Genomic DNA, 14,877 nt, shown 5'->3' with positions numbered 1-14,877 from the left:
CTTAAGGTTGTAGTTATATTCCTGAAAAATGCGACTTTAAGCGAAACGATGTTAAGCGAATCCAATTTCCCCATAAGAATTAATACAAATGAGGGAGTTAAGTTCCAGGGAAATTTTTTTCAGCAGACAAAAAACTATATATTATATAGATATACACACAGCCCCCACCAGGTAGCTGCAACAGGCTGCTCTTCCTGCAAGCAGTGGACAAAGCAGGCAGCTTGCAAACAACATTAGATGGGAGCATTGCACAACTTTAAACAAGCATGTTCCCTAATTGATCAGCAATGAAACAACGTTAACCGGGATGACTTTAAGTGAGGAGGTAAACAAACAATTTAATACTGTTCACAGCTATGATGATTGTGAAGCTTGGTTGAGGTGGTGAAGTTACAGGATGGAAGAGGGAGGGATATTTCCCAGGGAATGCCTTGCTGCTAAATGATGAACTAGCACTCAGCTGAGCCCTCAAGGGTTAACACATTGTTAATGTAGGGCCTCATCAAGGCAGCACAAACAGGAGGGAGGGGAGACAGCATAGCAGACAGAGACAGACAAACACTTTGTGTGTGGGAGAGTGAGAGAGATGCACACTGCCCCTTTAAGTAAGCTGACCCACTCTTAAAGACAATACACTTAAGTGGATCAGGAAGTTGAGACAGCAGTTGCTGCCCCAAGCTCTCTCTGTCTCTCTCCATCCATGTCCCCTCCCTGCTCTATATGGAGAAGGGGTAAGTGGAGTGCAGGAGCACGGGAGAGGGGGACACCCTGACATTAGCCTTCCTCTTTCCCCCCATGCACAGCAAGCAGGAGTCTCTGGGAGCAGCTCCAAGGCAGAGGGCAGGAGCAGCACATGGCAGTGGGGGGAGGGACAGCCGAACTAGGGATTGATAGCCTGCTGGGCAGCTGCAGCATAGGGAACTTAACGGAGCGGGGAGCTGAAGAGGGGGCAGCTGGTTCACCTTGGTTACAAGCCCCCACCAGCTAGCTGCAACAGGCTGCTCTTCCTGCAAGCAGTGGACAAAGCAGGCAGCTTGCAAACAACATTAGATGGGAGCATTGCACAACTTTAAACAAGCATGTTCCCTAATTGATCAGCAACGAAACAACGTTAACCGGGATGACTTTAAGTGAGGAGTTACAGTACAAGAAATTTAAAGGGCTCTCATCTGTGACATGGGCATTTTCTGAATAGAAAACCAATACAGGTGAATCTCATCATACGCTTATTTAACTTCTTCGAGTGTTTGCTCATGTGTATACTGCAGTAGGTGTGCATGCTCGCCGCGTGCACCGGTGCCAGAAGTTCTTCCCTCAGCAATACCCATAAGGGGAGCACTGCTGCAACCCCTGGAGTGGCGTCTCTATAGCATGCTATCAGGGGAGCCGTGCGCTCCCCCACCCACCCTCAGTTCCTTCTTGCCGCCAGTGACAGTGCATCAAAACTACTTGCTCCAGCTTTGTTGCAGCTCATCCCAGAACTCGTTTCGTTGTTAGTAGTACCCATGTCAGTTCAATAAAGTTTCAGCTTAGTTAGTTAGTTTGGGCCAGGGCATGCCCCAGGATTTAAATTGTGCGAGTCTTAGGGTACGTCTACACTACGGGATAATTCCGATTTTACATAAACCGGTTTTATAAAACAGATTGTATAAAGTTGAGTGCACGCAGCCACACTAAGCACATTAATTCAGCGGTGTGCGTCCATGGTCCGAGGCTAGCATTGATTTCCGGAGCGTTGCACTGTGGGTAGCTATTCCGAAGCTATCCCATAGTTCCCGCAGTCTCCCCCACCCCTTAGAATTCTGGGTTGAGAGCCCAGTGGCTGATGGGGCAAAAATCATTGTCGTGGGTGGTTCTGGGTAAATGTCATCAGTCATTCCTTCCTCTGGGAAAGCAATGGCAGACAATCATTTCGCGCCCTTTTTCCCTGGATTGTCCTGGCAGATGCCATAGCATGGCAACCATGGAGCCCGTTCAGCTTTTTTTTTTTTTTACAGTCACCGTATGTTTACTGGATGCCGCGGACAGAGGCGATACTCCAGCGCTACACAGCAGCATTCATTTGCTTTTGCATGATAGCAGAGACGGTTACCAGTCATTCTGTACCGTCTGCTGCAAGGGTAATTTGGCAATGAGATGACGGTTATCTGTTCTTCTGTGCTGTCTGCTGCTATCATGGGTGCCCTTTGCTGAGGTCGGCCGGGGGCGCAAAAGCAAAACTGGGAATGACTCCCCGAGTCAATCCCTCCTTTATGGTTTCTAAAAATAGTCAGTCCTGCCTAGAATATGGTTCAAGTGTACTAGAGAAGCAGTGTATCAGAGAGTACAGCTGCTCCGTGTCAGATCCTGCAGAAATGATGAGCTACATGCTATTCATGGGGGGTGCCCCTGCAACAACCCCACCCGTTGCTTCCCTTCTCCTCGAACCTTCCTGGGCTACCTTGGCAATGTCCCCCCCCCCCAATTTGTGTCATGACATTATAAAGAACGCAGGAATAAGAAACAGTGACTTGTTAGTGAGATAAAATGAGGGGGAGGCAGCCTCCCCGTGCTATGACAATCCAGGCAGGACATTAAGCGGTGCGGAGGAGAGGAGCCCAGCATCCCACTGCTATGATAGTCCAGGCAGTACAGAATCTTTTCTTTACACCGGAAAGGAAGGGGGCTGATGGAGCTCAGCCCCCCCCGTGGCTATGATGAAGACGGTTACCAGCCGTTCTGTACCATCTACTGGGAATGACCAGGAATCATTCCTATTTTTACCCAGGCGCCCCTGAGGCCAGCCAGGGGTATTCAGCAGTTATCAAGCATGTACCGTCTGCCACCAGGGAGGAGAGAGGAGCGGATACTGCTCTTCACTGCTGCAGCATCGCGTCTACCAGCAGCATTCAGTAGACATAGGGTGACATTGAAATAAGTCAAGAGACGATTTCTTTCTCTTTTCTTTCATGTGGGGAGGGAGGGAGTAAATTGACGAGCTGTTCCATGAACCACGCCGGACAATGTGTTTGACCCTACAGGCATTGGGAGCTCAGCCAAGAATGCAAATACTTTTCGGAGACTTCTGTGGACTGTGGGATAGCTGGAGTCCTCAGTACCCCCTCCTTCCCTCCATGAGCATCCGTTTGAGTCTCTGGCTTCCCGTTACGCTTGTCACGCAGCACTGTGTAGCCTGTAGATTTTTTTTTTCAAACGCTTTGGCATTTCGTCTTCTGTAATGGAGCTCTGATAGAACAGATTTGTTTCCCCATACAGCGATCAGATTCAGCATCTCCCGTACGGTCCATGCTGGAGCCTCCATCCTCCAACCTCTCGACCAAGGCGTGATTTACTGTTTCAAGGCAATATACATGAGGCTTATGTTCATAACGGATACGTAGCACTAAGAATGCTTATCCCAATCTTAATGTGAGGGAGTGTTGGAAGTCCTTCAATATTGCCAATTGCATCACTTATATTAAATAGGCAATGGATGCAATCAAGCCTGAAACAGTCAATGCATGTTGGTGAAACCTATGGAAGGAATGTATGAATGATTTTAAGGGTTTCCCGACCATTGACAAAGAAGTGAAACACATTGTTCAGGTGGCCAGGCAGGTGGGTGGTGACGGCTTTGTCAACATCCTTGAGGAAGAAATTGAAGAATTAATTGAGAGCCATAGAGAAACAATGACTAATGAAGAGTTAGAGGAACCAATAAAATCGTCTACAGAAGATGACGACGACGGACAGGAAGAGCCAGCAAGTTGGAATCTTCATAAATTTGCTGAAGTATTCCAAGCAGTGAAACACTTGAATGATTTAACTTCTAAATATGATCCCTCTATGGAACAAAGCCTCAAAATCGCACGTAGTATTATGGATGATTTGAGACCGTATCAAGAAATGTTTGAGCAGCTCAAGAGACAACAGCGACAGTTGCCAATCACCATGTTTTTCAAGGAAGAACAACCAGCAGCAGATGAGCCTACGCAATCAACTTCTCACGCTGAACCAGAGCCTACGCAATCAACTTCTCACGCTGAACCACTTCATCTACGACTCGCTCTTTGTCACCTCCGTCTCCTGGATCGACATCAAGCCCTGATGACCCCTTGTAATTAAAAATACAGTACTGTAAAATTATATTTTGCATATTTACTCTTATGTACTGTACATTACCGTATATATTATACATTTATACATATTACTGTACAGGGGTGTATACTGTACTTTATGGGTGATTTAAGGGATTTTCAAGGGTAATTTTGACTATATGCGATTTTCGCCTTATGCGCTGACTTTCGAACCTATCCCCCGTGTAAGATGCGACTCCACTGTACCTTTGTTACCAATCAAGATAGGAACAGGTGAACCTTGTCAGGACATGTCAGTATTGGTTAGTAATACTTTCCAAAGGGTCTTGGAGTTACCATATAGATAGAGATTTATAGTTTCTGCACCCCCAATAAATATTTTTCAGATAATGAAAACACAGCATAATTTTGCAACTTGTTCTTTAAGGTGGTTTATGCATCAGCATGTTGAATGAATAATACCCATGTGAGAGGGTTTCAGGTTTGGAGATGCAAGAGTGCACACATTTCTCTCTGGAGAAGAGAGCTGTGAAGTTCAGAGCAGGGTTTAAAATTGGGTTTGTGTAGTGTCTTTTTAAAAGAATGGCATTCACAAGAGTGACTTTTATGCACTATCATAGCTAAAATAATTGCAGAGGCTGTACTTAAGCTAATATTGGGCCTTTGAGAAGGGTTAGTGGTGGAAAATGAAGATATTTAAAATACAGAAAATTAGATTAAAGTTCCATATTTATACACTTAAAATCAGAAATGAAAATGTCCCGTTTTTGATAGTAATGCTAATAATAGCCGTATTGCAGAGGATGTTTTTCTGGTCCGATAGCTAGATTGGACTAGGTAGCTGTGGATTGGATTGAACTAGGTAGTTGTGCAGATGCTATGTGTCTGCTACTTTCCCACAAGTGGACAGAGCCTTGGAACCCATCAGCTGGTATATGCCAAGGAGCAAGGGAGGCATTGTGAGCAAAGGAGTGTCGCCAAGAACAATGTCTTCTGGAGCTACTCTTAGGTTGAGGCTGGTGCAGGTTAGGCAGTACCCCTTCCTCAGCTTGAAAGACAGAGTGTTGCCCTACATGTAAATGTGAATCTATTTAATGTTAAATTTATGTCAGAAATATACAGGATGTGCAGTGTGGCAGAGTTCGTGGGTATATTTGTTGTTGTGCTTTTTATTGTGGAATGTGCCTGGGTATCAAGATGATTGAGTGTATTAGAGAATTTTAATTAAATCAGACTGAGGGGGGAAAAAACGAGAGATGAACAAATGGCTTTTCTCATGGTTGGGTAACAGTCATGTCTGCTGCTGATGCAGCAAGGAGGGCATGGCAGTAAGAATGCGTGCCTGTGTGTGGTGTTAAATCTCTCTCACTATGTAACACAACTTTCCTGTCACATGAAGAAATCTGAGAAGCCTTTAGTGATTCATATTCTGTATATTATGTTTTTAATATCATGGTTTTTTATGCTGTACTGTTTTTACCTTGAAAATAGCATTATGAGGGCTATGCATTTTTTAAAAAAACTGTGCTTGCAGCTGCCTAAACTCACTGGCATTCTTGGCCAACGAAATCTCAGTGCACATCAGATTTCCTCACTCACCCATGCCTGTTCACTCTGTGTAAAGCAGACAACGTAGAAATGTGTATCCACCAAAGCAGTTCTTTCAGCTTTCCTGTTAAAGCAGCCAGATGAGAAGTTGCTCCACCTGCACCTGAAAGCTGAGACAGAGTGCTACACCTTCAGGCCCAGCAGCCAGTCTTGTTTTAGGCAGTCATGTGCTCTAATGGCTGGGAGCGGGGAAAGTGTAGAATTTGTTTTTAAACATCTGTTTTTGGAGGGGTTGTTGTTGAAAACATGTGGGACCAATGTGTTTTTAAGAAAGAATTTGAATAGAGGGGTAGACATTTTGCATGCATGAAGAGGGAGTGAGTTCCAACATAGATTCAGCAAGATAATTTGCCGGGTGCATAACTTTTAAGCATCTGAGCAAGCTCTTGAAGTCACTGGGCCTGTTGACATGCTCAAAGTTAACACACATGCCTAAGTACTTTGCTGAATCAGGGCCATAAAGGGGGAAGAAGGCATGAGGAGGACAGTGGGCGTAGTATACAGAGAGTCCACAAGAGGGACTGGAGGGCCATAGGTAAGGGATTGGGAGAGTCCTATGGGAGAGAATGAGAGCTGAGATGTTGGCAGAGAGGAGCTTGAAGATGAAGACAACATGAAAGAAAAGTGAAGAACAGTGATATCAGTAAAGTAGTGGGATCAAAGCCTAATAATCAACATCAAGTGATAGCCAGGATGTTATTTTTGTACCAGTTTATACAAAGCTTTCTGGATTAGTTGCAGATTGAATTCTGTACTTTGCTTACAGGTACAGAAATACACTCCAGCCAGTGAAGAGCATCTTTCTCCGGAGCTCCAGGAGTGGCCGCCGTATTCCCCAAAACGTTCCACTAGGCACAGTGATGGTTTTGTCTCTTCCTCCTTGTACGCTGGAGCCATGTCAGCAGGTTAGTGAGGTTGACCTGGATGGTAATGTCTGTAATGTTATGGTGATAAATTTTCCTCAATTTTAATATTCTGACAGCAAGCTAGACTTACTCATTTTGTGTTCAAAGCAGAATTCAGTTCGTAGATGTGAAGGCCAGAAGTGACCATTATGATTGTCACACTGTCTGGACTGGTTCACAACCATGAGTGCCAACCTCAGGGCAGAGTATCAGAAAGCAAATTGGTGGTATGTTCTTTAATTAGATTTCACCAACCCATTGAACTCCTAAAGCACTGCAACATCTTACCATGGAGTCACAGACGGTCCCTTGGGCATTGCTCTCTGTCTTGCTATCACATCAAGCTGCATTTTGTTGTGGTGGGTGCTATACACCAAAGATCACAAAAGATTCAAGTTGCGCTATTCAGACATAACCAGAGACCTGGGAATTTATTTGTAGAGAACTCATGAATTTAGAGAGTCAGAAAGGTTATTCATGCTTCACAAGGATCTCGGAAAAGGTCTTCATGCTAAGTGGAGATGCAGCGTAGTCTTAAGGATGGGGCACTGGAGTGGGCATAAATAGATCTGGACTCTAATCCTGTCACTGCCTGTGGCGGGGTGATGACTCACCGGCGCAGCGCCTCCTGCTGGCTGTCTCGAGAATAAGCTCTTTCCAGCCTGGAGTGCCCTCTATGGTTGATGTTTCACCTTCTGCTGCCCCCTGTGTCCCTCCCAGACCCCAGTTCCCTTCTACTTCAGGGTTCTGCCCCCAGCAGCAACCCACTGTCTCTGGGTCTCTCCTTCCAGGGAATCCCCAACCCTCTATCCCCACTGTGCCTCAGTGGCTACTGCCAGTCATCATATAGCCCCCGCTCCCTGGGGCAGACTGCAGTCTGTAAACCACTCATCATCGGCAAAGGGGTTAAGACCTGCTGCTTTTGCCTGTCTCTGGGCTGCCCCTCTCTAGCCCCAGTACCTGTTTGTAGGTCTTAAACTAGGCCTGCAGCCTGGGGTTTTGCTAGGTTGGAGCTCCCCAGCTCCCTCTGCCTTTCCCCAGCACTGCTTCACCCTAGGTACCCTTTTCAGCTCCCATCCAGCCAGGTCCTTTTCCCTCTGAAGCTAGAGTGTGTGTGTGTCTTCTATAGGGCCAGCTGTGGCCTGATTGGGGCACGGCCCCACTATGGCTGCTTCTCCCAATCAGCCTAGCTTTCTCCCTGCCCCAGGGCTGTTTTACACCTTTCAGGGCATGATCGGGGTGACCGCTCTGCTACACTGCCACTAACTTGCTGTGTAGCCTTGAGCAAGTCATTTCTGTGCCTCTTTTGCCTCTCACCTTTTGATCTGACAAATGACACTCTTAAGATTTTCAAGGCTCTTATGTGCCTAACCCACTGGGGCCTCTGGGTGCAATTTTAATGTAAATACTGTCTGCCTTCTCCAATCAGATTGAAGCTGCACACCCGAGAAGTTTACTTTAGTTGCTAAAAAGGCAGTGTGAGACAACTGTGTGAGATCACTAGCAAAAATGAGCATTTTCTTGCAGGAGAAGTTTACAAAGCAGCCATTTGAGCTTCATTGCCTACCTTTTTAAAAAACAACAGTAACAAAAACCCCACTGTAGAATTGATGTAGAGGTACTGGCTGATATGGTGGCCAGTGGGAGCATCCACCTGGCCACTGGTAGGTAGAAATCTTTTCCCGGTGTCTTTCAAAATACTGGTTTAGTATGGTTTGCATTTGAACTAGCATAGAGGATCCCAGAGATACCAATATGTATTTGCCTGAGTTTAGTGAGCAGGGTCTGAGGTATGTCCGTTCAGCAATTCTCAAAGCCAAGGTCTAGCTCAAATAGGCATGAAGTTTAATTTTGAATATTGTTCACCGTTCTTGTTAGTGCCTCCTTGGTTATCATCCTGATGGTCACTAAAATTACTGGCTGACAGCAGAAAACTCAGCCTCTGTGCCTCACATTGCTCACCTGTAAATGAGGATATTATTTAATCAGGATTAGTAAAACTGAGAGTTCTTAATCCACATAGCATCTCTCATCCGAAGTATTGTAAAATGCAATAATAAAACTATTATTAATTAATAACTGTAACTTTATTGGCAAGTATTTTAACTAAAAAAGCCATTTCCTTATTTTTATATAATAGTGCCCTTAATTTTAGAACAAACCTCATCAAAGTAGATGTGATAGTAAATATTCATTCTTTGTCTTTCAAAATGTTTCTGCAACTGTGAACTACAATACCAAAACTGTTGTTGAACAACATTTTGTTTGATAGTAAAGTATGAGCATACTTAAATAAAAACCTTAAATAATGAGATTCACGTATAAATGTCAGTTTCATGGAGTTGTGAATCGTTATAGTCTGAGGTCATAGGACACTATCGAAGTTGGAAGTACATGAGCCCACTGAAGCGGAAAAAGAACAATTGTAGCCGCGATCAGTTTTTTGTGCACCACACTAAAATTGGGGCGCTCTCTAATTATTATTCAGCTGGAAGTATGGAACTATTTCAGTTACATGTTTGACACTATCATGACTTTGAGACAGGAGAGGACATCTTTTTGGTGGGCAAGTAAACTTTGAACTGTTCAATAAGACAGTCTAAATAGTGGTTTGAGCCTTGGAGCTAGGTATTCAGCTTCCCATTTTATTAGCTATTTGCGTAAATGTTACAGGCAAATGACTTTATGCCAGCATCTTGAGTATGCCTCATACCATATATTTTGTCCACTTTAAAATAGGTACTGTACCAAGAAGTTTAGCACCATGTCCTGCAGTAACTGCTGTCATGAGAAATCCAGTTTATACTGCTTGGAGCCACAGAGTTCACACCAACAATTGCCCGTCCGTTGCCAGCCAAATCTGCCATCAGCATCTGCATCCCAGGTATATACTCAGAGCTTCACAACCTTAGATCTTTAAGATATTTATAAATAAAATCAATAAGAGAAAGCTGCTTCTTGCTGTGCACATTGACGAACACTATACTAGTGCAGCATAATGTAAAATAATAGTTCTGTTGCACCTTTTATCCGAGAATCTCAAAGCACTTTACAAACATGATGTAAAGGCAGTGACTTCTTCCCATGTAATGTTACTATGGCCTTCCCTAAGAAAGCCCTGCAACTTTGGCTTGGACATTTTTGCTTGAAAATGATTTGAAAGTAAAGGAGAAAGTGACTGCAAAGTCTGTAGAAAATTCAGCCAGCTCTTTGAGTTAAAGGTAATTAAAAACTTACCCTGATCTGAAACATTGACTGATGTTTTGTTGTCTCCCACTGGCTCAACTCTTTGATCCATTTGGAATTTCCATAGTTAAATGGCTTTGAAATTTTGAACCTTACCTATGATTGAAGACAATAAATTACATTTGAGCAAATTTATTAAGTTATTGTGGATTTTTTTGGGCCCAACTATGTTCTCATTGGTAAAGTCAGAGATCAAACCCAATTCCTGCTTCCCTACTTGAATTATTAAACCAAGACCTTGTTCATGAATAGGTTATATTAGTATATATTTTGCAAATATTTAAAATTGTACCCAGAAGCTTACTAGAAAAAGATTGAATTTATCATGAAGTACATATTCTGTAGAAAGCTTAGGGAGCTGAATTAAAGCCTATAGAAATGATTGCTGTTGAACTGTGAGTCAGTGCACCGTCTATATAAGAATCTGATATATGAACACTGAATTCTGACTTCCAAGTAAGTAATAATCTATTAGCATATTTCATGAAGAACAGATATGTTTCTCATAATATACATAACTCAGTCTCAAGAACAATTTTTGGAGAGTGCAGTCTATGTGGTGTACAGTAATATGCTAGGTAGCTGACAGTCACATTGGCAAAAATTTATTCAGTGTTATGTCAGGAAGTCTTATGTATGTGTTGTCTGGGACTAGCTTGTACAAATATCTTCTCAAAACAAAATGTTTTCTCTGGGACTGAATAATAAAGTATCTTTATTGTGCTTCAATGTGCTTCTTATGAAATACTTTGTAGAATACAGCTGTCTATGGCTCAGCGATTTTAAGGATATATTGCAGTTAAATTAATGGATTAAATTGCTGTCCAAATAGTATTAGAGAATTAAAACAAAGTAGCAATGGCAGTGAGCTACAATGTGCTGCTGTAGATACACTTTTTTCGGGTATCTTTCACTGCTCGGCGGGGTTGGGTTTCTTCCTGTTCCCCTGGTTGGCTGGGGTAATGTTAGTTTTGAAGAGATTGTTTGTTTGTTTTTTTGAAGATACTATAACCTACTTTGGTTTTGATGCAGTGCTCAGCACCAAGGTCGCCTGAGTTTGGACCTAAGTCACAAACACTCCAGTGATTATTCTGAAAATTCACGGACAAGAGCTTCACATGGTTCAAATTCATTACCATCCAGTGCAAGACTTGGTAATTAACATTTCAAATTCGTTCGTGCAAAGTACTCTGTTTACATCTAAGACGAAGCAGAGAAAATGCCACCCTACTAAAAGCATCTTTCAGGGATCCTTCATAGCTGTCAGAACCTTAAGGGCCCATTATTTTTTCTTGCTTCAAGTTCCTGGCTCTTACAATTTAAGCTTCCATTCTCCTTACTGAAAAAATTTGGGTGAAACCCCTTTTACAACCCGTCTGCCTCTCCTTAGTATGTCACAGCTGAGTGCGAATGTGCCAGTGGAAGTTCAATGCTCACAGGTGATCAGGACATGTGTTATATCTCAGTCCTGTAAATTGGCCAAAAAACATTTTAAAGAGCTCTTTGGTGCCCAAATAAGTATTGGATAGCTCAGTCATTTTGTAGCACTCAGTAATGGGTACATTTAAGCAATGCCATAGCTGTACTAGCTGTTTGCACTAGGCAGTTTGCCAGCCATGAAAGTGGGATTATAAAGGGATTTTTTTTGGTAAGCCTTGATTCTGCTGGGAGAACTGGACTCTTGCACCCACATAGAGATCATTTAGCTTGTCTTTAGAATCAGGGCCTAAATGTGTGTTATCTGTTTGCATTTACATGTGTCATAAATTGTGATATTTTCTTGTTATAAAATAGGTTCTTCCAGCAACTTGCAGTACAGAACGGAAAGAATTAAGATCCCTTTAACCCCAAGGTATCCAAGGTCCATCATTGGCTCCGACAGGGGTAAAACCTTCTATTCTTAACATTTTATTTGTTGCTGATCCCCAGCATTAAAAATTCACGAGTCCAGTCCCCAAAAGATTGTTTTAAAAATCATAGGATTTTAAAATTATTTTTTCAAGGATTTTCTCATAACTACAAGGAGTAGAAAGTTCCTATTTACTTTTCCAAATGAAAGCACTTGATTCCAGGAGCTGGAGCTTCTCTGAAAACATCAATTATCACAAGTCTCCTGATAAAATACCATGTGTCAACACAGCACTCTGTAAGAGTTCTAGTCCCATCTTAAGTCATTTCCTAATTTTACAGTAGTGGTGAAATGACTCCATAAAAGGTGTATGCATAATTTTGTTAGCTCTGAAACACTATATTCTTTGCAAATTGAAGTCTTTCTAACCAGGATATGAATTTAAAGTTTAAAGGATTTTCCATATTAATTAATTTGCTTATATAAATCATTCTTCATCAGAGAACTTAAACATTTTTCAAATTTTTTTTAATGATTGGAAATATATAGAATAGTACAAATTATTTTCAGCAAACAATATGAACTGTACAGCAGAACAATTTTTTTAATTTTTTAGAGAATATTTTACACAAGTAGAATTCAGTCTGTAAATTGCTTGCAAGTTCTTGACTGACATTATTGCTTTGAGTATTCTGTATCGTTAATTAAAAATTTAAAGATGCTTTAATTGGACATATATAGGTCATATGTTACGTTACTGTACTCTGAAGGAATGTAGCTCTTACAAACAAGTTTCTTTTGTGATTACTACCATCAAATTTACTTTCTTCAACATTCCCTGATGCAGCAAATGATTGAGCTGAACAAGCTGACGAGCAGGAATGTTCAGTCAAATATTCCTGGGTAGAAAAAATAGAGCAAATTTATTTAAAACTGTAGATCTTCGCAAATAATTTTTTGCAGTATTTGACCTATAGGTTATGTGCATGGACTTGTGCTGCTTAAGCTCTGTTGTTGTTTTGAAATGTTTCATAAGGCATTCTATAGCCAGAACCCAGGAGAGTGTTCCTTTGAGACTGTCCCTAACATTCAGATCTTTATTTTTTTCCGAGATTGTCTTTATTCCATTATTATGTCAAACTTTCCATTACTCATGTGCGCTTAAATATTCATTTGAAGGAGCTTGCCCCTGGTCGGTTCTCACTGTTAGTTTCAAGCCAGTGCTCTCAATTTCTAAAGTAGTAATATCAACTCACATTTGAAAGGATATTGCATGTGTAAATATCTTCTCATACTTATGTAAACTGTGCATCACGTTTGTATTATTGGTGTGCCGTGGTCTTTTAATGTCTTTTCAGATTCCTCCATTGCAAGATATTTACAATAAGCACTACATATAAAAACTGAATCCCTTTATTTTATTATTACAGGTTCACTGTCACATTCTGAATGTAGCAGTCCCAGCCTGATAACCCCTCCACAATCACCACTGAACCTGGAAACATCATCTTTTGCCAGCAGCCAGTCACAGAATTCGCTTTCTACGTTACCTAGGATTTCTATTAGCCCAGTATCAATTGGAGAGCGTAGAAAAGATAGGTAAGGTGATAGTTGTCATCATCCTTCATATAGATGTACCAAAGATAATCTTGTTTGATAGTTTATTAGAGTGAAGAAATGTAAACAATTGGCTGTGCAAAATCAGGAGTATATTATACGTGTTGAGGTGTACTTTAAGTCTTGTTACTCTTTTTTTAAAAAATTATTATTATTATTATGTATGTATGTATGTATGTATGTATGTATGTATGTGTTGTGAAAGAAGCTTCTTTCACATAGTCTTCCTTCAGAAGTTATAGGGTAATGTTAAAGCTTCCAGAAACTCCGAGACTGATGTGTAGAGCAAGTTATCTTTTGTTAGATTAATGGTTTCACCAAACAGGTACAGCTCCTAAAGTGGACTGCTCCTCCTCCTCCTGGTAGGCTTGCTCAGATGTCGGTCCCTGGTGGAATCTTTTCACTAGGAGTCAAAAGAAAATGAAGACCCGATAAATAGTTTGTGGTTAATGCTAAACTTTTTAATGTGACTGGCCGCCAGGCCTAACCATCATTTATACTTGCTGTGATTCAGTCCAAGCAGATCTCTTCAACAAGGTTTAAATTCAGGACCATGGCCCTGATCCTGCAAACATATTTGTACCTGGTTAACTTTACTACCGGAAGTAGTTCCAATGATTTTAATGGGATTATTCACAATAGTAAGGTTAAGTTCTGAGTGTTTGCAGGTTTGGAGCCTAAGTAAGATGTTGGGTTTTTAATATAATGTAGGTTTTTGTTGATGTCACATCCCTGTATCTTATAATGCACATTCAGCTTGTGCTAATTCATTTTGGACTTCTGCTTTTACTTTTATTGTAAAAGTGCTACCTCTGCATTTGTCAGAGCTTACATAAATTCAGAATATCAAACAACAAACTATGGACTCTAAAGGCCAGATTTGTATTTATATTAAGGCCTCTTTACACCATTTTGGCAGAATAAAGAAACCTTGATGTGGGAGTAAATTACATTTATATGCACTTTAAGACCCCGATTGTATGAATAGCAACCTGGCCCTCAAAATGTAAATAATCCAATAACAAAGACATTCTACATAATAATACTAAAATAAATCTTTTATGAAATTTTATCAGGTTTCATCACAGGGTAACTGAAGATATTTCAGCAATTTTTATTCCACTACGTATATATTGTACTGTACATTGCTGTTTTGAAAGTGACTGTAGAAAGCACATTGTGGAGCTTTATTTATTTATTCACCCTGATTAGCACAACTGTATTCAGTTTTCAAGTAAAAAGATGCTTCTGCTAATGGTCAGCCTTGCAGGCTTACCATTGAATCTGAAGATCAAGCAGGGTTTTTCCCCTTCTTGCACATAACTAATGGAGAGAGCATTTTGGCAGCACAAATGATGTGTTCAGTGAGATCTGTGTAATCTCATATTCCTGTCAATGGGGCTATGCAGGTGTAAGAGCTTGGAACTAAGCCCTGGTCTACACTGGGGGGAGAATCGATCTAAGTTATGCAACTTCAGCTACGTGAATAACATAGCTGAAGTCGACGTACTTAGATCGACTTACCATGGTATCTTCACTACGGTGAGTTGACTGCTGCCGCTCCACTATCAACTCT

General features: G+C 41.5%; 1 protein-coding gene across 1 annotated transcript in view; it reads left to right on the top strand.

Moving 5' to 3' along the window:
- The window catches only part of DLG5 (discs large MAGUK scaffold protein 5), a 197,981-nt gene that overhangs the window by 159,226 nt on the left and 23,878 nt on the right, over nt 1-14,877 (top strand). Inside the window, exons 17-21 of the mRNA XM_050959879.1 lie at nt 6,451-6,589; nt 9,329-9,473; nt 10,868-10,989; nt 11,630-11,719; nt 13,115-13,283. Coding sequence (XP_050815836.1) covers nt 6,451-6,589; nt 9,329-9,473; nt 10,868-10,989; nt 11,630-11,719; nt 13,115-13,283 — 665 coding nt within the window. The remainder of the gene's footprint in view (nt 1-6,450; nt 6,590-9,328; nt 9,474-10,867; nt 10,990-11,629; nt 11,720-13,114; nt 13,284-14,877) is intronic.

The sequence above is a fragment of the Gopherus flavomarginatus genome, chromosome 6 (assembly GCF_025201925.1).
Source record: "Gopherus flavomarginatus isolate rGopFla2 chromosome 6, rGopFla2.mat.asm, whole genome shotgun sequence".
NCBI lineage: Eukaryota > Metazoa > Chordata > Testudines > Testudinidae > Gopherus > Gopherus flavomarginatus.
Note: the sequence above shows the minus strand (reverse complement) of the source record. Positions and strands in the feature narration are given on the sequence as shown.